At 40.2% G+C, this 24720-nt stretch overlaps 1 protein-coding gene across 1 annotated transcript in view; it reads right to left on the bottom strand.

Moving 5' to 3' along the window:
* LOC132833800 (eukaryotic translation initiation factor 4 gamma 3-like) overlaps positions 1-24720 on the bottom strand; it is a 356819-nt gene that overhangs the window by 36089 nt on the left and 296010 nt on the right. Inside the window, exon 21 of the mRNA XM_060852385.1 lies at positions 24294-24530. Coding sequence (XP_060708368.1) covers positions 24294-24530 — 237 coding nt within the window. The remainder of the gene's footprint in view (positions 1-24293; positions 24531-24720) is intronic.

Raw genomic sequence — 24720 nt, 5'->3', positions numbered from 1 at the left:
TTCTAGCTGCAATTAACTACTCAAACTATAGTTACACAATACGAGTAGCTATACAGCACATTTCCACTTTTAAAAGCATCTATTTTAACCACTAGATGGCCCTATTGGCATGACATAGCTTATGGTAATCCAGGGATGCTCTGAGAATGATCAGTTTAAAAAATATCAACCACCATTTTTAGCATTGATGCCTTTTAAGTTGTAACAATTACTAAAATGCCCACGGCTATTTCCTTCCTGCTTTTAGTATAACATGCCATCAGCCAATCCGGGCAACAGAGAAGAATAGTTGTGATCACATCAAAAGCTACAGTTTGAAAACTCCATTTAAGTACAGAAGTCAAATTTACAGATTGCACCTCTAACCTTTGACAGTTGGAGTGCAGCATCAATTTCAGATGACAGAGAGAAGAAAGAAAGAGAAACTTGTATGTTGGCAAAACATTTCAAGGAGAGTAAATATTAGTACACGTCAAATGTGTGAACAAGAAAAGTTTTTCACTTACAAATGAAATGCTCCCTCTAGCCACCCAGATTTCTTATATCCTGAAATTGATTTCCGCAGCAAATTCATTTGAAAGGAACTAAAGAGTTGAAGAACCTCTTGTAAAGCTTGGCAGTCTGAGCAGCAAACTAATAGAACCACACATTACTCTGATCAGGTTTATCCTATAGGTGGCATTAAGGTCCCCATAAACTAGATCCAGACAACATCTCATCATATTTGATTTTTTTGGCCTAACACCAGCCCCTTTTACAACTCTCTCCAACTCGTTTTGTAAACAGTCTAAGGCCTTGAAAACTAGGGCCAAATTCATTTGGCAGGTGGCAAGAAACAGGAAAACACCCAGAACTGCCCATCTCCCTCAGGGAAGATGGCTAAGGTTGGGTCAGCTGTGCCCAGAAAAAGGTTCAGAAGCAGCCATAGGCTGCCAAGACTGACTGCTTACACAGATTAGATTAGATTACTTACAGTGTGGAAACAGGCCCTTTGGCCCAACAAGTCCACACCGACCCGCCGAAGCGCAACCCACCCATACCCCTACATTTACCCCTTACCTAACACTACGGGCAATTTAGCATGGCCAATTCACCTGACCCGCACATCTTTGGACTGTGGGAGGAAACTGGAGCACCCGGAGGAAACCTACGCAGACACGGGGAGAATGTGCAAATTCCACACAGTCAGTCGCCTGAGTCGGGAATTGAACCCAGGTCTCAGGCATTGTGAGACAGCAGTGCTAACCACTGTGCCACCGTGCCGTCCACTAAAGTTTGGAGAAAGTGAGGACTGCAGATGCTGGAGGTCAGAGTCGAAGAATGTGGTGCTGGAAAAGGACAGCTGGTCAGGCAGCATCTGAGGAGCAGGAGAATCAACATTTCGGGCATGAGTGCTTCTCTCCTGCTCTTCAGATTCTGCCTGACCTGCTGTGTTTTTCCAGAGCCACACTTTTCAACACACACAGCTCTAGGGGTCTTGTATTTCAATTTCACAACATTTGATGTTAGAACCTTAAGTGGTGTCAAGTGCCTTGTGGTTTCAGGTATTTAATTTTGACAGGGTCTGGATGGTTGGCACTTATTGTGCTACTGTGAATTGAATTTTTAAAGAAAATGGTGGTTTTAACAACAAAAGTTATTAACTATGTACAAATTCTTAAAAAAAATTACATCCAATTGTTGACTGCTTCTGGACAATGGATAGTGGATGAATGGTGATGGGCTGAAGGGCTTATGCTCGAAACGTCGAATTCTCTATTCCTGAGATGCTGCCTGGCCTGCTGTGCTTTGACCAGCAACACATTTGCAGCTGTGATCTCCAGCATCTGCAGACCTAATTTTTTACTCGAATGGTGATGGGCATGCTATATATCTTAGAGGAAGCAGGACCACCACCTTGTGAACCATGACAGTCTTGAGAAACTGGCCTGACTCCATGAAAGTGGACCATGCCTATCTCCGTAATCAGCTGACCAAGTTGACTATACTGGTGTGGGCTTGCGAGTTCAACCATCCCCCACCGTAGAAGGCCCTGGTAAAAATCACATTGTGTCTGGTCTACAACATAACTCCACAGACCTAGATTTGGCCCATATCCCTTTATGACTTTGGTGAACAGAAATCCTGTTTTGAAGCTAACTAACCTGGCATCATTTGTAGAAGAAAGGAAGTTATAAGCTTCTATCAACTCTAGTCTAGAGAAACATTTTCTCATTTCACTCTCAAAATGTTGCTCGTCTAATCTTCAAGACTGCATCCTCTAGTTTTAGCAGAAGTAGCTAATTCTAGTTAATTATTCCTATTTAATCCCCTTAATATCTTGGAAGTTTGAACCAAAACATCTCACCAATTTAATTTCAGGGAATGCAACTTTTGTTTATGTAGACTCTCCTTGTAATATAATACTGTTTTCACATCTAATTCTCATAGAACTATGTATCCTTCCTAAGATGTGGTACCAAAAACTGAATGCAGTTAACCTAGCTGTGTACCAACTGGGGCTTTGTATAGCGGAAGCAATGACATCTATCCCTTGTACTCTAGTCTTCGAGATAGAAAGGCAAGCATGCCATTGGTCTTTGATAATTTCCCTTTCAATTCATGAAATTTAATGATCTATGCATTTAGATCCCTAAACTTTGTGGATCTTCACTGTTTCTAGACTGTCACGATTTAGAAAGTACCCTCTGTAAGACACAGAGATGGCAAGCCAGATTAATTCAGACTTGCTAACATTGGATATCGCAACTTAGTGAAACTAAAATGTTTGATGGCCCTCAAAACTGCACAGCTGCTCCAAACCAGGATATGAAAAACAGATATCAGACATCAAGTTTATAGTTTAAGTAGAAATTAGCAATTTATTATTAATACTGCAACTTTAGCAGAGTAAAGTTAAATAACAAGATAACCTAATTAATATCTATGATTTAAACCCAATCTTCTCTGATCACAATGCCCAGACAAACCGGCATAATTAAAGGATATATTTTTCAAAAAAGAATTACGAATTATAATTGGCTAGCTTGCTGAAGCAGTTTTGCATGACAGTTGCTGTACCTTGATGCGATTCTTGGATAATGAGTTGTCCACAGGCACGTGGGACTGTATATCTTGCTTAAATCCCAAAGTCAGTGGTCAACATAAACAGCTTCCACAGACTAAAGACTTTTATTTATCACATATTATATGAAGACAGCAGTGGATTTGTTGGAGAGAGATCCTGTCTGACTTATTTAATTGCGTTTCTTTTGCAAAAGTAACTCAATATATTGATATGGTTAGCGTAGTTGATGTGGTTTACATGGACTTCAGTAAGAACTTTGATCTTGGTCCCACATAGAAGGCTGGTCCAAACTCCCATGTGATCTAAGGCAAGTTGGCAACCTGGATCCAAACTGACTTGTTCATTGGAGGCAAAAAGATGATTGTGGAGGTTTGGTTTTATAATTCGAAGCCTGCAACCTGTGGTGTATCATGGAGATCATCGCAGAGACTCTTGTTGCTTGTTATATACATTAACAATTTGGAAATGAATAGAGAAGGTGTAATAAGTCTGCAGATGAATAAAGGTTAGTAGTGTTGTTGATAGTGAGGAGGATGGTCTCATTCTACAGTCTGACACTGATCACGTGTTAACTTGGGCAGAGCAATGGCCGATATAATCCTGATTCGTGCGACGTGATGCATTTTAGTAGGTCTGATAAGGGAGCATATAACGAACAGTAGAGCCCTAGGGAATAGTGATGAACAAAAGGACTTCGTTATATGAGTTTGTTGATTCCTGAAGGTATCAGCACAGGTAGACAGTGTGGTGGAGCTTTATGGGATGCTTGCATTAGCCAAGGTGTAGAACATAGGAACAAGGAAGTTTTGTTACAACTTTATGAAAGCTTGTTTAGGCTGATGAAGCACTGTGCGCTGTTCTGGACACCATATTATAGGAAGGGTTTGAATATACTGGAGATGGTGCAGAGGAGATTCACCAGGCTGTTGCTTGGGATGAGAACTGAGTTATGAGGATTGACTACATAGACTGGTTTGTTTTCCTTGATGCAGAGGGGAGATCAGAGGAGGTGGATTAATTAAGGTATACAAAACTATGAAAGGCATAGAAAGGGTAGATCATGAGAATCTTTACCCCATGCTAGGTGTTTCTAAGAACAGAGGGCACAAGTTTAAGGTGATGAGTAATGGTTTAAGAGGAGATCGGATAAAAAAAACAACCAGAGACTGGTAGAAATATGGAATGTGCTTTGAACTGGTGGTGGAGGCAGTTACTTTTACAATATTAAGCAGCATCTGGATGAGCACTAAAAATGACAGGATCAAATGCTAGTACATTGGATTAGTGAAGTTTGCTGTTTATTGGTCAGCATGAACATGCTGGGCCCAAAAGGGCCTGTTACTATATGCCTCTCTGACTTAAAGCCCCTCCCAATTACCTCAAGTAATTCCGAGACTGCACCATTAAAGGACTTGAAAACCTTGCAATGACCCAAGGTTAAGCAGGGTATGTTTTTAATGTGAAGGCAAGAATACCTTAATTTAATTGATAACATCCATGTGTGACTGAAATTAGATTTTGCCTTGCTCTTGAATAGCCCATAGACTTTTACTCTCAGAAACTGAAATCTCACCTTTGAAAAATGGCAATCATTTTCCACAGCATGTTAAAACTTAAGCCAGTATGCTTTTGACAAATTTGTAACAGTTACTACCTAGTATTCCATGTAAGATCAGACTCCATTCCTGAGTAACAAATTTTTCTCTTTTTTGTTAAGCATTCATCTTGAAATCCCAATAATTTCCATGTCTTTAAGAATCCATGAATATCAACTGCTTCCTTAACCTGTCAAAATGAATGCGTGCAGACTGGCAATATTCTTCCTTTCCCTGCCTTGTGCATATCATACTTCCCAAGCTTATGTTTCAACTGTTTCCTCTTGTGCCAGTTTGCACAGCTTACTTCACAGTGGAACTGGATTAGCTAGTTTCCATTCTTAAGTCAGTCAATTCTAACACACTTCACATGTTTATCTAGATCCATTACTCAATAATTGCCATCAAATTCTGGTATAAGTAGCAATCCTTTATCTGAAATTCCGAAATCCGAAAAACTGCAAAGTCCGAAGTTTTTGGGGAATTTTTTTTCCTCATTAACAAGGTTGTTTGGCGTGCAAACAGTTAACCCAAGTCGACACCCACTCGATGCGTGTCATTCAGATGCAATGTTTGAGAGTGTGGCCCAGCACTAGCAGGTCTCAATTCTCACTCAAGGCACGTTTCACTGAGCAAGTCTGCTCCTCCAGTAAGATTTTTTTAAAAAAATCAATGAACCATCAAACTGTCACTTATTCTGAAATGCGAAAAATACAGAATTCCAAAAACCAGCTGGTCCCAAACATTTCAGATAAAGGAATGTGCACCTGTACTGCAATTACAATTTCAAAACAGCTTGTTTGGTTTGATTCCCCTTTATGCAGGCATCGATTGTTAGAATCTCGGCATTTTGAAATCCCAATTCTTTAGAATATCAAATGCCTATGAACCAGAGCCTGCAGTTTTTACAGCTGCCAGGACTGGACTAGTCTGATGCAACAGGTGTAAGCCTTCTTCCATCATAGATTGCAGTAGAAATCATGTCTGCTTTAAAGAGTCAGAAGTGACATGACACCAGGTTATAGTCCAACAGGTTTATTTGAAATCACAAGCTTTAGGAGCACATCCCCTTCGTCAGATTTCAAATAAACCTGTTGGACTATAACCTAATGATCTGTGACTTCTGACTTTGTCCACCAGAGTCCAACACCAGCTACTCCAAAAATGCAGTAAACTACCATTGAATCAAATTGTTCTAGACAGACTAACAGATAAAAATTCAAATATAACAATCACATAACCATTTAATCAAACAAGTACATGAGGAAAGAGCTGAGCTTGGTCAATTTCACAATGCAGTCAAAATATGTTGCATCTATGTCCATAGCTAAATTCAAACCTTTTGTGTAGTGAACTTTGTGTTCCAACCAGCAAATAGCCAGAACACCACAGGTGTGTATTTTAATTGCTAGGTTCAGTTTATCTTTATTCAGTATAAGATTAGATTAGATTCACTACACTATGGAAACAGATCCTTCGGCCCAACAAGTCCACACCAACCCACTGAAGAGTAAACCACCCAGATTCTGGATTAGTGGTGCTGGAAGAACACAGCAGTTCAGGCAGCATCCAAGGAGCAGTAAACCACCCAGACCTATTCCCTTACCCTATATTTACCCCTGATTAATGCACCTAACATTATGGGGAATTTAGCATGGCCAATTCACCTGATCTGCACGTCTTTGGATTATGGGAGGAAACCAGAGCACCTGGAGGAAACCCACGCAGACACGGGGAGAATGTGCAAATTCCACAGACTATTTCCCGAGGCAGGAATCGAACCTGGGTCCCTGGTGTTGTAACTGCAATGAAAATGTTTATTTCGATAATCTGACTTTTAAAGGATTACATTTCATACACAGCAAAAGCTGATAATCATAGATATCAAGGGGGCTGACATCAACAGGTGTTCTTGTCACTAAATGATTATGATGTGTCATAAAAATCAGTTTTCAACAATCTTACGGGACCAGCATAAGTTAATGGTCAATAACTAATTAGCTGGTGCACGGTTCAGAATCCCTTCCCCCATACTTGCACTTCTCAGTTTTATTTACAGGCAGTAGGGCAGTCACAAGACAAAATGGAGGAATGTGATAGCAGATTGCAACAGGATTTAGAAGTTTCCAAAAGCAAGTCTTGGAATGGATTGAGATTTGGGAGGAAAAAAACAGTTGGTGAAATGTCAATAAAACTACAGTTCTGTGACTGAGCATGACAAGTGGTTGTGACACTCAGGCATCTCCCTCAGTTTATAATGCAATGCTTTGTAAACCTTTTCCCACTGATATTCCAATTTAAGGCTTCAAAGCTGTCGGAACCCCTCAGCGAATGCCGCAAGGGTCATATAAGAGCAGGAAGATGGGCAGGGTGGACTCATCTATTGCTACATCAGAGCACATGATCTCACTTAGGGAAGACAAGGTATAAAGCAACCAAGAGACAGCTATCCACCTTTTACTTCCTAAAGTCAAAAGTCACCTTGTCAAAGAGGCATATCAATCACCAGTTGACAAATGAGTCAAGGAGAGAGCAGCTATTGGAAACTGAACTGTTATGGCACTGGGCTAGGGGAGGAAAGGCTCCTGATTCAGGAGGCTAGCAAAGTCAGCTAAGATCCCAGCTGTTTGTGGAAGGTCTTTACTCAGAATCTGTAAGAGCAGAAACTTTAAACAAAAGTTCATTCATGGGATGCTGGCGTCATTAGTTGGGACTGTTCACCTCTTAATTGCCCTTGAAAAGATGGTGATCAGTTGCCTTCTTGAACTGTGTTCCATTTAGATATACAAAGAAAACATTAGGAAAGCAGCCCCAGGAATTTAACCCAGAGATATTGACAGAATGGTGATATATTTCCAAGCCTGGAGGAGAACTTGGAGGGACGCTGGTATGCCCATCTATCTGCTACCCACATCCTTCTAGAGGGTCATGGTTGCTGATTTGGAAGCTTGGTGAATTTCTGAATTGCATCTTGGAGTTGATATACATAGCTGCTACTGAGCGTTGATGTAGAATGAGTGAATGTTCATAGATGTGGTGCCAATCAAGAGAGCTACTTTGTGCTGGACGGTGTACTAGACTGTTATTGGAGTGCACTCATTCAGGCATGTGGGGATCATGATATTACATTCCAGATTTGCCCCCAGTAGATTGCGGACAGACTTTAAAGAGTTAGGTGGTTAGTCAGTTACTGCAGGATTTTTTGCCTCTGGCCTGCTGTTTGAGCTAATTCTCAATGTTGATAGTGGGGAGTCAATGATGGTGAACACCGGATGTCAAAGGCCAATGGTTAGACTCTCTTATTGAAGGTGGTCATAAACCTTGCACTTGTATGGCATTAGTGTTAGCTACTACTTGTCAGCCTAAGACTTGATTTTGCATAGGTCCTGCTGCATTTGGATATGGATTGCTTCAAAATGTGAGTAATCTCAAATGGTGCTGAACATTGATGACTGCACAGTGAACCTCCCCACATTTGACTTCATGATGGAGGGAAGGTCATTGATGAAGCAGCTGAAGATAGTTGGACCTTCGACACTCCTGAGGAATGCCTGCAGTGATGTCCTGGAACAAAGGTGACTGATCACCAAGACAGACAAAATAAGAGAAAATATGTAGAGATTAGGAGGAGTAAAAATAAAGAGGAATCAAGCAAGTAAATTATGAAGGAACACAGCAGGATCACTGCACTAAGTAATCAGCAGGCCTAGGCTAAAGATCTGGGAATATGTGTTCAAAGGTTAGCATTGTAGAATTTTAATTTAATGAACAAAAATTTGGAATGAAGGCTAGTTTTAGTTTTGTGGCGCCATTATTATCATCAAAATCCATCTGTTCCACCAGTATGGCCTACATGGGACTCCAGGCCCACAGCAGTGTACTATGCTGCTAACCATCCTGGGAAAGTACTCAGTTGTTACCAAATTGCTACATAAAGGAATGCAGTAGTTCAAAACAATAGCTCCTTCCCAAGAGGAATTTAAGAGATTGACAACAAATGCCGAGCTTGCCAACATTACACACTTCCCTGAAATAATAAAGACAGACAGCACAATATATTTAAAAATGCTGTAATGGGAATAGGATCATGATTTGAGAGAGTGTGAGAGAGAGAGAGAGAGAGTGTGAGAGAGAGAGAGAGAGAGAGAGAGAGTGTGAGAGAGAGAGAGAGAGAGAGAGATCACGCACGCAAGAGAGATAGAGTAGAAATATTAAGCAAGTATTTCACATTGCTATTTACCAGGGAGGCAGAATATAGAAATTATATTGAATAATGCAATTAATAAAGAGATAAGTACATTTGAAATTTAAAGAAGTATTGAATTAATTAAATAAACTCAGAAGATAAATCTCCTAGTCTGAATGGCTTGCATCCAAGCATTTCAGAAAGACGGCATTGGAGTTGGGACATTACGTTGAACTTATACAGGACACTGGTGAGGCCTCTTCTGGAATACTGTGTCCAGTTCTGGTCACCCAATTATTCAAAGGATTTTATCAAAGGTTCAGAAGAGATTTACCAGGATATTGTCAGGTATGGGAAGTTTCAGTTATAAAGGAAGGCTGGGATGTTTTTCACTGGAGCATAGTTGAGAGGTCACCTGATAGAACTTTTATAAAATAACCAAAGAGTCAAAAAATGCAGTGCTGGAAAAGCACAGCCCCTCAGGCAATATCCGAGGAACGGAAGAATGGATGTTTCAAGCATAAGCTCTTCATTAGGAATAATGGAAGATAAAGATAGCTACTGGTATTGCCTTTTCCTCAAGATGGGGAATTTCAATACTAGGGGGCACATTTTCAAGGTGAGAGAAGAGAGATTTAAAAAAGACACAAGAGGCAAATCTTATTTTACAAAGAGGGTGGTTCACATGTGGAATCAAGGTCCTGAGGAAGTAGTGGATGCGGGTACAATTACAACATTTATGAACATTTGGATGGATACATGAATAGGATATGTTTGGAGGGAGTTTGGCCAAGAGCAGACAGGTGGGACTAGTTTAGTTTGGAATTATGGTCGGCATGGACTAGTTGGATCGATGGGTTTATTCCTGTGCTGTACGACTCTATTTAGGTGAGAAGTAGCAGAGCCAGTAGCACTCAGCACTGGTTATAAAAAGAGGTAACGCCAGTGGGCAGGCATTTAATTCACTTATTCTTATATTTAAGGGCAGAAGATGTCAGTGTTTGGAATACTTGAATTCTTACTAAAGGAGAGAGCACAAACATGTAGAAATGAGAGATGCAACAATGAATAACAGTCTCTGACGAGATCAAACTTTTGTCAAGATCTGATAAGGAACAAGTAACTGTTTATTTAAGATTGAGAAAAATTGAAAATCCAGGTACTTACAAATAAACTATTCCATGATTTTAAACAAATAAAATAAATTACTACACAAGGTTAGAAACTACAACAATCTACAATATATATACAATTTGCACTTTAACATCCAGAATTAATAAAAGGCAAATATGGTTAAACAAAATACATGGGACATCCCACACAGTGCAATAATTAGCAGATCAAGTGAAGACCAATCCCATGGATTCGTCAGCAAAGCCCCAGACAGTAATGACATGTGGGTCACAAAATCCAATTAAAATCATGCCTCCTTCACAAGGGATTCCCATCCTTATGCTTTGAAGATTTAACCTCTCAACTTTCTAGTAACAACTGTTATCCAGCTTGGAGGCCTTGCTGCTTCTTCTTTGACCTGCAGGTAGCTGTCATGCAAAAAAACTCAAAGCACCAAAAGGCTGCTCACCAAAGACCTGTTCAATCTTGTTTAGGAGACTATGCCCCAATGGACTCATAAGGCTGCACTCCATCTGCATGGAACATAGAAACAATTCAGCTAAGCTAGGCTGGCATTGTACTGAGTCCCTCCTGCCTGCACTCAGTTTCAGCTGCCTCGAACCACATTCTCTGACTAGCCACCACAATACCACTGCTAACTGGGAGACACTACTTCTGCTTCCAAACACCTAAGGACCTTCAGCTTTGACCGTCTCCGAACTGACAGGGTCATGTGCGCTTCACTTTCAATCCTACAGTCTCCTTTTATACCAGCTTCCACTCCACTTATCATCATAAGAAAGTAAGCCCTACCCAATCGCTGCAACTACATCATAGAATAAGCATGCACAGCTAGACACGCTGCTGCCTATGTGGAGAGTTGGAAGTGGTGTCTACAGAAACACCATGCAGAAGCACTCGCCACACCATCCCCAAAAAGGTACATTCGGCTTTCTTCACAATTTACATTAATATGTTGGACTTTGAAGTCAAAAACACAATTTCTAAATTCATGGATGACATTCAATCGAATTACTTCACTGCAAGTCAGAACAAATAAATTTTTTTTAAAAAGCATAGCTTATGCAATTAAGAATTTTTCCCATGTACAACATCTACAGTCAGTAGGCACAACCTCTGCCCAAAATAAGACACTGTAATTGACAACATTAAAATCAATGTAATACATCAGATTGAAAGATCACCTTGACGTGAAATATCCAATTCGTTTCTCTCCTCAGATGCTGCCTGACCTGTCGAGAATTTCAAGCATTTTTAATTTACGTTTAAAATCAACTCTAACTGGTTTGTACTTGAAAGTGAATTACTCTTCATTAGCAAAAATGACCATTAAAACACAAGCATGATCCATGACTGATGCTTAATAAAGTAAGAACTCAAACTGCACACTCAATTGGCTAGCTAATGGTCAAGGTAGAAACATCAAACAACGAACACATAATAATTGGTATATTGAGCTGAACAGGTACTTCAGCAAGCATAAACGTGTATAGTTTTATGGGAGATGACCAGCAGCAAAAAATGCTTGCCCCTAAAGTTACAATTTGAACAATGACTGAGAGCAAGATGTCAATGTAGTTGGATGGGAGGCTGGAAAGAAATCAGATTGCCTGCAAAGATAACAAAAAAAACTACTTCATTCCTGATAGTCCTAAAATTAATCTGATTCAACAAGCCTTTGCCACAGCTTTCAACACTGTATATTCTCAGTTAACTTTGAAGTTTATCAAAATTCCAATCTGGTCTCACTTAACTTTATTCAAATGTCAATTTTAATAAGCATTCTTAGGGGAAGAATAAAAATATTTAACAAGGATAGCACTGAGTAGCCTGCATAGTGTTGTTTCAGGAATTCTCATATAAAGTAGAAGAACCCAGTTTGGTTATCAATTGCAAATTATCCATGTACCTGATGACAAGGGGAAGGTCCTGTGTGGATTGAACTACTGAAAAAGAAAAATCAAGATTGACCCACAAGTCCAAAAATACTTGGGCAACTTTCAGGTGATTTTTGTTTCACTATTAATTCCTAAAAAGTTGCAAATTCGATCAATACAAGTGAGTCACTTACTGAACATTATTAAGACCTCTACATAGTCTCCTCAAAATCCTGTGAGACAGACAGACTATCACAATGCAATGTCATTCTTATCTGCATACTAAATTACACTAAACTGGCACAAGTTACAGCTTATATTAAAATCATTAAATTATTAATAAATGTAAAAATAAGCTCTCAATACCTTTGAATGAATTCAAATGCTAAAGTAAATCATTGAAAAATCACATCATAGGAGAAGGCTGAACATGCCAGTACTGGCTGAAAATGATCCATTCAGATTAACTGGCCAGTTCTTTCTCTCTCTGAAGTAATTATCCAATTCCCTTCAAAAACTACTATTAAACTGTTTCCACTAGTCCTTAAAATCATAATGTCTGGCATAATAAGCAAACAGACAAACAGTAAATAGCAAGAAGGAAAGCTTTAGGCTACAGCAAGATGAAGATCGGCTGGTCAGTTAAGTAGAACAGTGGCAGATGGAGTTTACCGTATATGCTCATGTAAAAGTCAAATCGTTTTGACGTTCTTTTAAGGCTAAATTTGTGGGGTCGACTATCACAGAGATACGACTTTTGAGGGGCTGATATTCACGTTACAGTCCAAAATACAATATCATTAGCATAAGCCCAACTGATCTCTATATGAATAAAGAAAAAAAACACAAAAACAAATTACAGAATTCCAAGGGTGCTACAGGGGAACTGAGCTCAGCTGAGCTGCATACAAAGGGAGTTTGTCACCTGACTGAACTGATGCACCTTAAACTTCCGCACCAAATTCTTTCATTTCCCTCCATTTTCTCTCATCTACTTTGTTTCATCTTCCCAAACTCTCTTTTAAGCTTTTGTTTCTGATAACTTTTTTTAAAAATCAGGCATGTGACTCACATACAATCTCACCGATCATTGTGGCTGTGAGAAATCATCAATAGCTACACGGTAACTACAGTGAAGTAAATGCACATAGGCCTATCTTATACAGGAAATGTTAGTGTGATCAACTTTGTATCACACTAATTACAGTGCTCGATTGATAATAAAATTAAGAAATCCATAGCCTAACATTGGTGTGAACTGTACATCAAAACACATACTAGCACGATAAAAAAAGCTCATTTCCGCATTATAACATTTATATACAGGATAATACCTTGATTCACAAATGTTGATCTGTTATCTGTGAAGGACTAGGGTTGACTTTTATGTGAGATATCTGGAAAATTCCAGATTTTTGGCCAAAAATACTGGGTTGAATTTTACTTAAGTATATATGGTAATCCTGCAAATGGTGATGAAGCAAAAGGTCCCCTGACCCTGAGGGCTTGTATTCTAGAATCTGAAAATAAATAGATGGAGGTAGTGAATGAATTTTCCAAAAAAAAAATCACTGGATTCTGCAGAAATAATAGATGTCACCATTCAAAACGGGAGAAGCACAAGAAGTGTCAATGTTAGGCTAATTAGCCTACCATCTAATATTGGAATCAATTATTAATCAACTGTTCAGGAAGTAAAAGAGGCACATTTAGAAAATCATCTCATCAAGCAGAATCAGCATGGCTTCATGAAAGGAAGAACATGTTTGACTAATTTATTAGAAATTTTCAAGGAAATCTCAACTAGAGTGCAGATATGGAAACCAGTAGATGTGACGTACTTGGACTTTAACAAGGCAATCAACAAGATACCTCATAAAAGATTATGTCTTAGGAGTTCATGGTATTGGAGATAGCATATTACATAGATAGAGAAATGGCCCATGGGCAGGAAACAGCAAGCCGGAAGAACGTTTATTTTTCAGGTTGGCCTGATTTAAGGAAAGATTTTATTTTACTGGAGGCAGCATAGAGAAGGTTCACTAGGATGATCCCAGGTTTGGAGGGATTGTCTTATGACCAAAGGCTAAACAGGGAATCTAGGTAAAAACAAGGACTGCAGATGCTGGAAACTAGAGTCTAGATTAGAGTGGTGCTGGAAAAACACAGCAGGTCAGGCAGCATCCGAGGAGCAGGAAAATCAACGTTTCGGGCAAAAGCCCTTCATTAGGAATAGAGGCAGGGAGCCTGCAGAATGGAGAGATAAATGAGAGGGGGGGTGGGGGTGGGGACAAAGTAGCATTGAGTACAATAGGTGAAAGGCGGTGGGGATGAAGGTGATAGGTCAGAGAGGAGGGTGGAGTGGATAGGTGGAAAGGAAGATAGGCAGGTAGGTTAGGTTATGAGGGTGGTGCTGAGCTGGAAGGGTGTAGCTGGGGTGAGGTGGGGGAAAGGGAAAATGAGGAAACTGGTGAAATCTACATTGATACCATGGGGTTGAAGTGTTCTGAGGCAGAAGATGAGGCGTTCTTCCTCCAGGCGTCTGGTGGTGCGGGAATGGCGGTGGAGTCGGCCCAGGACCTGCATGTCCTCAGCAGAGTGGGAGGGGGAGTTGAAATGTTGGGCCAGAGGGCGGTGGAGTTGATTGGTGCGGGTGTCCCAGAGATGTTCCCTACAGCGCTCTGCTAGGAGATGTCCCGTCTCCCCACTGTAGAGGGGACCGCATCGGGAGCAATGGATACAATAAATGATATTGGTGGATGTGCAGGTGAAACTTTGATGAATGTGGAAGGCTCCTTTGGGGCCTTCCATCAAAGTTTCACCTTCACATCCACCAATATCATTTATCAGTCGCTCCCGATGCGGTCCCCTCTACATTGGGGAGACGGAACGTCTCCTCGCAGAGCGCTTTAGGGAACATCTCCAGAACACCCGCATCAATCAACCCCACCACCCTCTGGCCCAACATTTCAACTCCCCCTCCCATTCTGCTGAGGACATGCAGGTCCTGGGCCTCCTCCACCACCTGACGCCTGGTGGAAGAACGCCTCATCTTCTGCCTCGGAACACTACAACCCCATGACATCAATGTAAATTTCACCAGTTCCCTCATTTCCCCTTCCCCACCTCACCCCAGCTCCAGCCTTCCAGCTCAGCACCACCCTCATGACCTGTCCTACCTGCCTATCTTCCTTTCCACCTATCCACTCCACTCTCCTCTCTGACCTATCAGCTTCATCCCCACCCTCATTCACCCATTGTAATCTTCCCCCATCCTCCTCTCTGACCCATCACCTCCATCCCCACACCCATTCACCTATTGTACTCTATACTACTTTATCCCCACCCCTACCCCCCTCTCATTTATCTCTCTACCCTACAGGCTCCCTGTCTCTATTCCTGATGAAGGGCTTTTGCCTGAAACATCGATTTTCCTGCTCCTCGGATGTTGCCTGCCCTGGTGTGCTTTTCCAGCACCACTCTAATCTAACCAGGGAATCTGCTCACTGGAGTGTAGAAAAACAAGAGGTGATCTTATTGAAAGCTATAACACCCGTAAGGGGCTTGACAAGATAAATGCTAAGATGATGACTTTCCTCAGAGCAGAGTCTCAGACCAAACCGCGTAGTCTCAGAATAAAGGGACTCCAATTTAAGACTGAAATGAGGGGGAATTTTTTCTGTCAGAAGATTGTGCGCCTTCGGAACTCCTTGCCACAGACCGCTGTGGTGCCACAGTCCTTGTATATATTTAAGGCTAAGATAGATTCTTGATCAGGAAGGCAATCAAGGGTTATTGGGAAAATACAGGTGAGTGGACATGCGGAGTGTTGGATGAATACAATCCTACTGAATGGTGCAGCATGCTCGAGGGGCTGAACAGCCTATTCCTGTTCCTATTTCTTATGGTCTCAAAGCATAAAGTGATGCATATTCTGAGAACTAATAAGGCAAATGAGTACATGACAAACAGGAAGACCCGGTGTATTACTGAGGATCAGCAGGACTTTGGTGTGTATATGCAAAGATCCTTGAAGGCAACAGGGTGATGATGATGATGATATTTGGAATACTTGCTTTTATTTGTCATGGCATAGAGTACAAAAGCTGGGAGGTTATGAAGATGGTGGTGTTTAAACACAGCTCGAGAACTGTATGCAGTTCTGGTTGCTACACTATAGGAAATATATGACTGCACTGGAGAGGTTGCAAAGGAGCTTGGTGAGGATTTTGCCCAGACTACAGCATTTTAGCTGTGAAGACAGCACGAACGACACAATACTGTAAACTGTCCTCTAATCATGAAGAGCTCAAGAGAGAGAAAATGCTGGAAAATCTCAGCAGGTCTGGCAGCATCTGTAAAGAGAGAAAAGAGCTGACGTTACGAGTCTAACTGACCCTTTGTCAAAGCTCCTTTTGGTTTCAGATTCCAGCATCTGCAGTAATTTGGTTTTAATCAGGAAGGACTGTTCACCTGCTCAATTCACCCACTCCCTGCATTCAGACTCTTAGCTGATTGCATATCCATAATATCAGGACTCCATAAATCACTCCGGGTTCTATTTTGCGTTAAAGACATCTTAGTAGAATTAAGTCAAAAATCACAGAACACTAGGTTATAGTCCAACTGGTTTATTTGAAACGCAGGCTCTCATTGCCGTGTTTCTTCCTCAGGCAGATAGTGAGAGAGAATACATCAGATACAGAATTTAGAAGTAAAAGATCAAAAGGATCATACAACTGATGTGAATGTATTGAACAAACCTAGATGGCTATTAAGTCTTTAATCAGTTAGAATGGAGATGCAGTTTTCGATTGATTAATATATAAATCCCAGAATTTCTTTCAAGTCACTGCCCAGAAAGTGAGGTTTTATCAGTACAAAGGTGACATCTCAGGTCAGACAATGCATTTTAGATGTGAGGCCTTATTTTGAGTCTGCCTCAACCTGGAGTCAGACTGGTTTTATTTCCAAAGTAGGAATTCATAAAATTCACATTGACTGCCTGCCTATAAACTATGCTTTTTGACCAAAATAGAATGTACCTGCAAATACAAAATCCCATAGATTTGAGTGAGTGAGTGAGAGACAGAGAGAGAGAGAGACACAGAGAGAGAGAGAGAGACAGAGAGAGAGACACACACAGAGAGCGTGCGTGTGCTTCAGAGGAAGTAGATGTGTGCGCACGTGTGTGCTTGACAGACAGTGTGCACAAGTAATGCAGTCACTATGTTGTATATCCTAAAGTCTGCCTTGGAGGACGTTCACCCGAAGATCCGAGGCTGAATGTCCTTGACTGCTGAAGTGCTCCCCCACTGGGAGGGAATATCCGTGTCTGACAATTGTTGCGCAGTGTCCATTCATCCATTGTTGCATCTGCATGGTTTCTCCAATATACCATGCCTTCAGGCATCCTTGCCTGCAGCGTATGAGATAAACAATGTTGACTGAGTCACATGGGTATTTGCTGTATATGTGGTGAGTGGTGTTCCCACATGTAATGGTAGTATCCATGTCAATGTCTTGCAGTGGTTGTCGTGACAGGATTGTATGGTGTTGTGGTCGATGTTGTCCTGAAAGCTGGGCAGTTTGCTGTGAACAATAGTCTGTTTAAGGTTTGGTGGTTGTTTAAAGGCAAGAAATGGAAGCATAGGGAAGATCTTGGCAAGGTGTTTATCCTCATCGATAATGTGTTGGAGGCTACAAAGAACATGGCACAGTCTCTCCACTCCAGGAAATACTGGATGAAAAGGGGTATCCTATCCATTGTATCCTACGTCTGTCTTCTGAGGAGGTCATTACAGTTTTTCACTGTGGTATGTTGAACTAATGATCAATTAACTGAGCACTGTATTCTGTCCGTATGAGACACTTTCAGGTGTACATCACATTCCTCCTCAGCTGAATAGATTCTGTGTATGTGCTGGGATTGTTCATAGGGGATGGCTGTTTTAATATGTTTAGGGCGGAAGCTAGAGAAGTGCAGCATTCATGGGCTTGCAGAAGAGTGAGGTACTGAGGTCCACGTCCTTGATGGAGTTGGGTGTATCCAAGAACGCGACTGACTCTAAAGAGTAGTCCATGATGGTGACATGAAAGTTTCACTGAACAATGAACATCTCAGTGCTTTACCCCAGCCAATGAAGAACATTAGACGTTCAGTCACAATTGTAATGTAAGAAATACAACAGCCAATGTTTGCATAGCTAACTCTTCACCAATAACAATGTGATAATGACCAGATTATCAGTTTTAATGATGTTGATTAAGGCATAAATATTAAGAAGGGGACCAGGGAAAACTCCCTTGCTCTCCACCCAACTGAGAAGGCAGAATAGGTATTGGTTTAATGTCTGATCTGAAAGACAACACTTTGACACAGCAGTTTTCTGAGGGTCTTGATTTGCTTCACAGCTCCTGGAGTTGGACGAGAATCATAGAATACAATCATACAATTCCTTTGGTATGAAAACAGGTCATTCAGCCCATCAAATCCAAACTAACCCTCTGAAGATCATCTCTCATTTCCCTTTTCTAATCCACCTAGCCTGCACACCTCCTGACACTATGGACAATTTATTATGGTCAATCCACCTAACCTGCACGTTTGGACTATGAGAGAGAACCAGAACGACCAGGGGAAAACTAAGCAGTCACGGGGAGAATGCGCAAACTCCACACAGACAGTCGCCCAAGGTTGAAATCGATTTTGGGTCCCTGGTGCTGTGAAGCAGCAATATTAACCACATGCCTCCCAAACACAACCTTCTGACTCCAATGCAAGAGTGCCACGAACTGAGCCACGGTAGACACACTTTGTGGTACTGGAGTTCTGAATTCCAGAAATAAAACCAAAAACTATCTGCAAGTGTTATATTTCCTCTCAACTTAAGCCAAATTTGACATTTACTTCATATATTTCATGCAAAGATTAGATTTCTTTTATAATTGTACATATTTAATTTCTATGTTGTGATTCTGTTCGCCGAGCTAGGAATTTGTGTTGCAGACGTTTCGTCCCCTGTCTAGGTGACATCCTCAGTGCTTGGGAGCCTCCTGTGAAGTGCTTCTGTGATGTTTCCTCAAGCATTTATAGTGTAATATATTATAAATGCCGGAGGAAACATCACAGAAGCACTTCACAGGAAGCTCCCAAACACTGAGGATGTCACCTAGACATGGGACGAAACGTCTGCAACACGAATTCCCAACTTGGCCAATAGAACCACAACAATGAGCACCCAAGCTACAAATCTTCTCCCAAAAATTTAATTTCTATTTCAATCCAATTGATATTCATTAGTCACATTTTGAGCATAGTGTCCTAATTTATATTTACAAGTTTCCTCAGTGTCGGTCTGTCTGCACCATCATCATGCACAGCAGACTCAATGGGCTATCCACTCCTCCAGTTTCAATATTTTTAAGTGTGACGTGATATAAATGCTACATAATTAAGTAATTCCACTGTAAACAAAAAGCTGTCACTCTTTTTAAAGATGAACTTCAATTTTAACTTTCTGGATACTGTGTCCAATTGGAATGCCAAATATAATATACTGGGTGTAACCATTCTTCAGGACTGAGGGTACGTGTGAAAAGGGTGCTCCCCTCACACCCACCCCCGGGTCCCTAAGAACAGTTACATCCAAAACATTGACTTCTCCATCTCCTGATGTTGCCTGGTTTGCTGTGGTTTTCCAGTCTCCTGCTCGTCTACCTTGGATTTCAGCATCTACAGTTCTTTTGTCTCAATGCAAAATATCACAGATTTTGCAAGGCAGTGAAAATAAGAACATTCACAAAGCAGCATGTCCCTATGCAGCAATTTTGATAGAATAATATCATATTAGAATCAAACTAAAGCCTGAGTACAGAATATACTTCAAACTAGCAAAGTAGTCAAAGAGAAAACAGGTCAAGTTCAAATAGAAAAACTGATATTCCAATTTTACAGATCAAGAGGTTTTAATACTTTGAACATTACGTGCAGAAGACAAGCAACTCAGCAAACCTGGTACTATCTAAATCTACACTAAGCATCAGTATAAAGACCCAACAGCGGAAAGCCTTGATGGTTCATGTTACTGAAAAAAAAACTAGCTTTTTTAAAGAAACAAAAATTGTGCTAATATATCCTCTGGTTTCACAGATGATCCAATTAGAGCATGAGTAGTAAGCTTAGGACAGAGTCAGCAGCTACTTTGCAAAATGTCAAAAATAATTGTAATTCGAGATGTATTTAAAAATTCAGAGGTGGTGTAGTGCAGGTGGTTGATCCAAGCGCTTAATTTCAGCACCTCAGTTCCTGTCAGAAAATTTAGATTACTGGGTGCCACAACCATTACCAGATGTTATCAGAGGAAAGGACCATCTTCCCCAATCATAAAAGCCTTACAATGCAGATAAAGGTCATTTGGCCTATCGAGTCTACACCAATCCTCTGAAGAGCATCCACCCAGATCTAGCCCCTTACTTTAACCCCGTAATCGCACATTTACCATGGCTAATCCATCTTGCCTACACATCTTTGAACACTATGGACAATTTAGTGTTGCCAATCCATCTAACTTGTACATCTTTGGACTGTGGGAGGGAATGGAAGCACATAGCAAAAACCCATGCAGACATGGGGAGAAAATGCAAATTCCATACAGTTACCTGAGCTGGAATCGAACCTGGCTCTGGCACTGAAGTAGCAGTGCTAACTACTGTGCTGCCCCAAGGAATTATCACTGCGATTTTTTGAGCTGGCTTTTGATACATATCACAGTGATGCTACAGATAAATGCCACAATGTTTCAATAAACACTAAACTTCCTGAAGCAAAATATCACAAGCATGACTCAAGATCAATAATATTGCTACTTCTACCAATATTGCCAAGTGTTGGCCTCAGTAATATATAATCAACCTGTTCAGATATGACACTCTCAAGACAAGTGACACTTGAACCCAGACCTTGTACCCAGAGGTCGGGACATTACAATTGCACAAGACCCACAAAAAGCCTCACTGATATGTTTGTAATACCATTTACCAAGCAAAAAAGCCAGTAAAGTTCAGTAACATCATAAAGTTCACTGGAAGGAAAGCCATTAGTTTAATTTTTTATTTGACGCTTTGAATAGGATTTTCCAAAGGTTCATACCTTACCATTATATGCAAATTTTCTGCTTGTGATATGGCTTCCTGTGGTGCTCTCTAGGTGCCATAGCTTCACTGGAACAGAAGGAAATCTACATCACATCTGATGTAGACTCTAGCTTCACACTGAAAATCTCCAACAATCAAGACTTGAACTTTCAGCCAATACAATCCATGATAGAAAGTAATGTTCCTCAAATGAACAATGATAACTTGAAGTATTCCTTTTGGAAAGCTTAATAGCAGAGAATGGTGTGTTTAAAGTTACTGATTCATTTATAACCATGAAACGTACCAATTACAAGAATAGACTGACAATAGGAATATACTATGCTTCTCAGCAATACCTGACAAAAAGATATTTCCTTTTTATGTAGTTAAAATGTAAATATTCAACTGATGAGATACTAAATCAGACTTTATACTTACTTGCAAGTTTATATATAGGACTCCTGCTGTACAAATTTATAAAAACTGGCAAACACACTACTTGAAGATTGAATTTATTTTGTGGTTTGTGGAACAGGCAATTGTACAGATTACAGATGAATAAACAAAGCCATAAGCCTAGAAGCATGGCATTCCAACCTGAACTCTATCAACAAAAACATTAACTTGCATCCCATTTACGACCCCTTGAGAAAAACAACAAGAAATGACAGCACCACAGGAACAAATGTCACCGACTCAAGGAAACCTAAACACATAATTTAAAAGCTAGCCATACCAGCAGTGCTTCACCCAGAGGCTCACTGATGATGTTACCTAGTATGGTGACAAATTGCCTAAAACCGGACCTTCCAGCTCAGTGAGCAAACCTAAATCCAGAACCTCAACCTCAGCTACACGTCTTTTCAAAACTCACTAACAATGCCATAAAAATATTTCTACAGCAGAGAATACTGAGCCTCCCAAACTTACTTCTACTGCCCAGAAAAACAAGAGCACCATGCACATGAGAGTGCCATCACTTCCAAGTCTCTCACTATCCTAACTTGCAAATGTATTGACAACGAGGGAACAGCAAAATCCTGGAATGCCCTCAACAACAGCTTACTTGGACTATTTCTAAGAACAAACGAACTTTCACCATTTATTCGTCTGATTATTGATGTTCACTGACATCATCCTCATTACTTACATTATCTGAAATAGTGACTGATTCTAATTCCACTGCAGCAGTGATGCCTCCAAAAGATCCACTCCACACCAAAAGTGTTTCTGATACTGTGAGTATTTTCACAAATAAGTAGAGCATGAACCCTCCTCAAAATTTCTGCCAGCTTTCTCCATCTTTGGAGACCATCTCTGCAGCACACAGAACAATAAACTTTGGCATGCACTTTTGTTATAAATAGAATCACATAATCCCTACAGTATGGAAACAGACCCTTTGGCCTAAGTCCATACCGACCCTCCAAAGAGTAAACCACTCAGATCATTTCCCTTACCTATTATCCTATACTTAGCCCTGATTAATGCAGCTAATCTACACATCATGAATCAAAAACAGTAATGTCAACCAATAAGGGGAGAACTGGTGACGTTTAGATGGCTGTTTTGAATTTACTCTCATTTTCAGAGGACTGTGATGTACTTGCACACCTTTTATGTGAAAGTTCACTCAGATTTCTTTAACACCCACTAAACTATGAATTGAAACGTTTATGAATGTTTAAAAATAAACTGCCACACTGCACTCTTGATGGATAACCGAGAGCGATTTCTAAATTACAAATTAAAAATTTATTAACTCAAGGTTCCAAAGGCAGATGAAAAGAATCTGTAGATGTAGCTTTACTCAGCTGGTTAACATTAACAATAAATAATATTGCCATTTTGTGCCCAGGAGTTATTTCTAAGAACAAGCTAACTTTCACCATGTATTCTTCTGATTATTGATGTTCACTGACTTCATTCCCATTACTTACATTATCTTAAACAGTGACTGATTCTAATTCCACTGCAGCAGTGATGCCTCTAATATTTCATCCAAATCGCAATTCTTTTAAGCTTGGTAGCACAGTCTGCTTAATTATTTGGTCATGCAGGAGAGGAGGCAGCGTGAGCTTATCCTCATTCAACATAATTTATATGCAGAAATTTCCAACATAGAAGTTACCAAATACTTGGCTTATTTTTTCTTAACCCAAAAGACACTTGGTCAACTGGGTACCACAATGAGACTCTTAGCTCAACTCATCATTGTCAGCAAAAGAAACCTACCTGGTGTGAAACCTCAGTACATTTCCTATCTCAACATTTAATGGCTATTATGATGTATAGTTCATTTTTGGTAAATAGCTTTAAAACACTCATGTTTGTGTGGTGTCCACTGCATAAAAGGGGGGAAATGCTATTCAAGCCCATTTTGAGCATCATTAAGTATCCACACCAGTGTGATCACAAGTTGAATATTCCTTTTTCTCATGTTAACTCAGTGCTGATCTTGCATTAAGCTGGAGGAATTTTGAAATATTTGACTCAGTTTTATCCTGGTGCTGCATTTACTAACTGAGCCACTAAAGCAGAGCTAAGGGAACTAACTATTATCAAAAAATGGGCTATTCAACTAAACTGCAATATTTACTTCAATGAGTCAATTGTGGCACTTTTTAAATGTCACATTATTTGGAATTAGCATGGTGCAGACAAATAAACTGTCAGTCTCTTTAAAGGAATAATTCAGGTTAAATACTTTAAGAACAGCCTCTCAACTACTTAGCATTTTGCAACATTACTTTGCAATTTTTACAACAGCACTTACAGAGGAACCTCAATTATCTGGCATTCAATTAACTGAAGTTTGGATTATCCAAACAAGATCGCAAGGTCCCGATGCTGGTTAACTATGTTATCTGGCATTCGATTATCTGGGCAAAGTACTCCCTGCCCATGTCCTTCGGATAATCAAGGTTCCTCTGTATTTTGTAAATGTCTTAAGAGAAGTTCAATCATAACTAAGGCTACTTTTGAGGCTCGTTATTGATGTACACTTCTCTCAATACTACATACTGGGTGTGGATGCTTGACAGCAAGAGTGATGCTCGAGTAACCAGTCCTGAGAAAGTGGGGATAGTGATGTTTTGATTCAGAATGTTACTTAGATCCTTTTTTTAAAAAAATTCTTTCAGCTGTAAAATTTCAGATCAATGCTCAATAAAGTTTAGACAGAACCTTTCTCTACAGTATTTCTTTGAAACAAAGATCCAATTGAGAAATCCTTTGACGGCCATAAGAAGACCGAAGCACAATAAACCACAATACATCAATAATTTTCCACTTACTTTTGCTTTTTCAAAATCGAGGTCTTTGCCGATTGTGGTCAATAGCCTGCATAAACATTCTAATGATTCCTCATCATGGTTTTTTAGTAGTTTCACAACACAGTCGTGCATAATTGCTTCTGTCAGCATTTTAAGTTTGAATAGTTCACCGATAAATTTAATGTTTCCAATTGATCTTCTTCGAGCCTTGTCCTTGGATTCTTCTAGCTCGTCTTGAAGTCTGGACCTCTCTTCTGTCTGAAGGAATTTGGAAAAATTATTGATGAGAAACATGAATTTATCCAGAAGTTTTCATATACAATAACGCAAGATAGAAAAATTTGGGAGGAGAAAAGTGAGGACTGCAGATGCCAGAGCCCTCCTGATGAAGGGCTTATGCCCGGAATATCGATTATCCTGCTCCTCAGATGCTGCCTGACTGGCTGTG

This window comes from Hemiscyllium ocellatum, chromosome 37, assembly GCF_020745735.1.
Source record: "Hemiscyllium ocellatum isolate sHemOce1 chromosome 37, sHemOce1.pat.X.cur, whole genome shotgun sequence".
In the NCBI taxonomy this organism is placed as follows: Eukaryota; Metazoa; Chordata; class Chondrichthyes; order Orectolobiformes; family Hemiscylliidae; genus Hemiscyllium; species Hemiscyllium ocellatum.
This window is presented reverse-complemented; position numbering and strand designations above follow the sequence as displayed.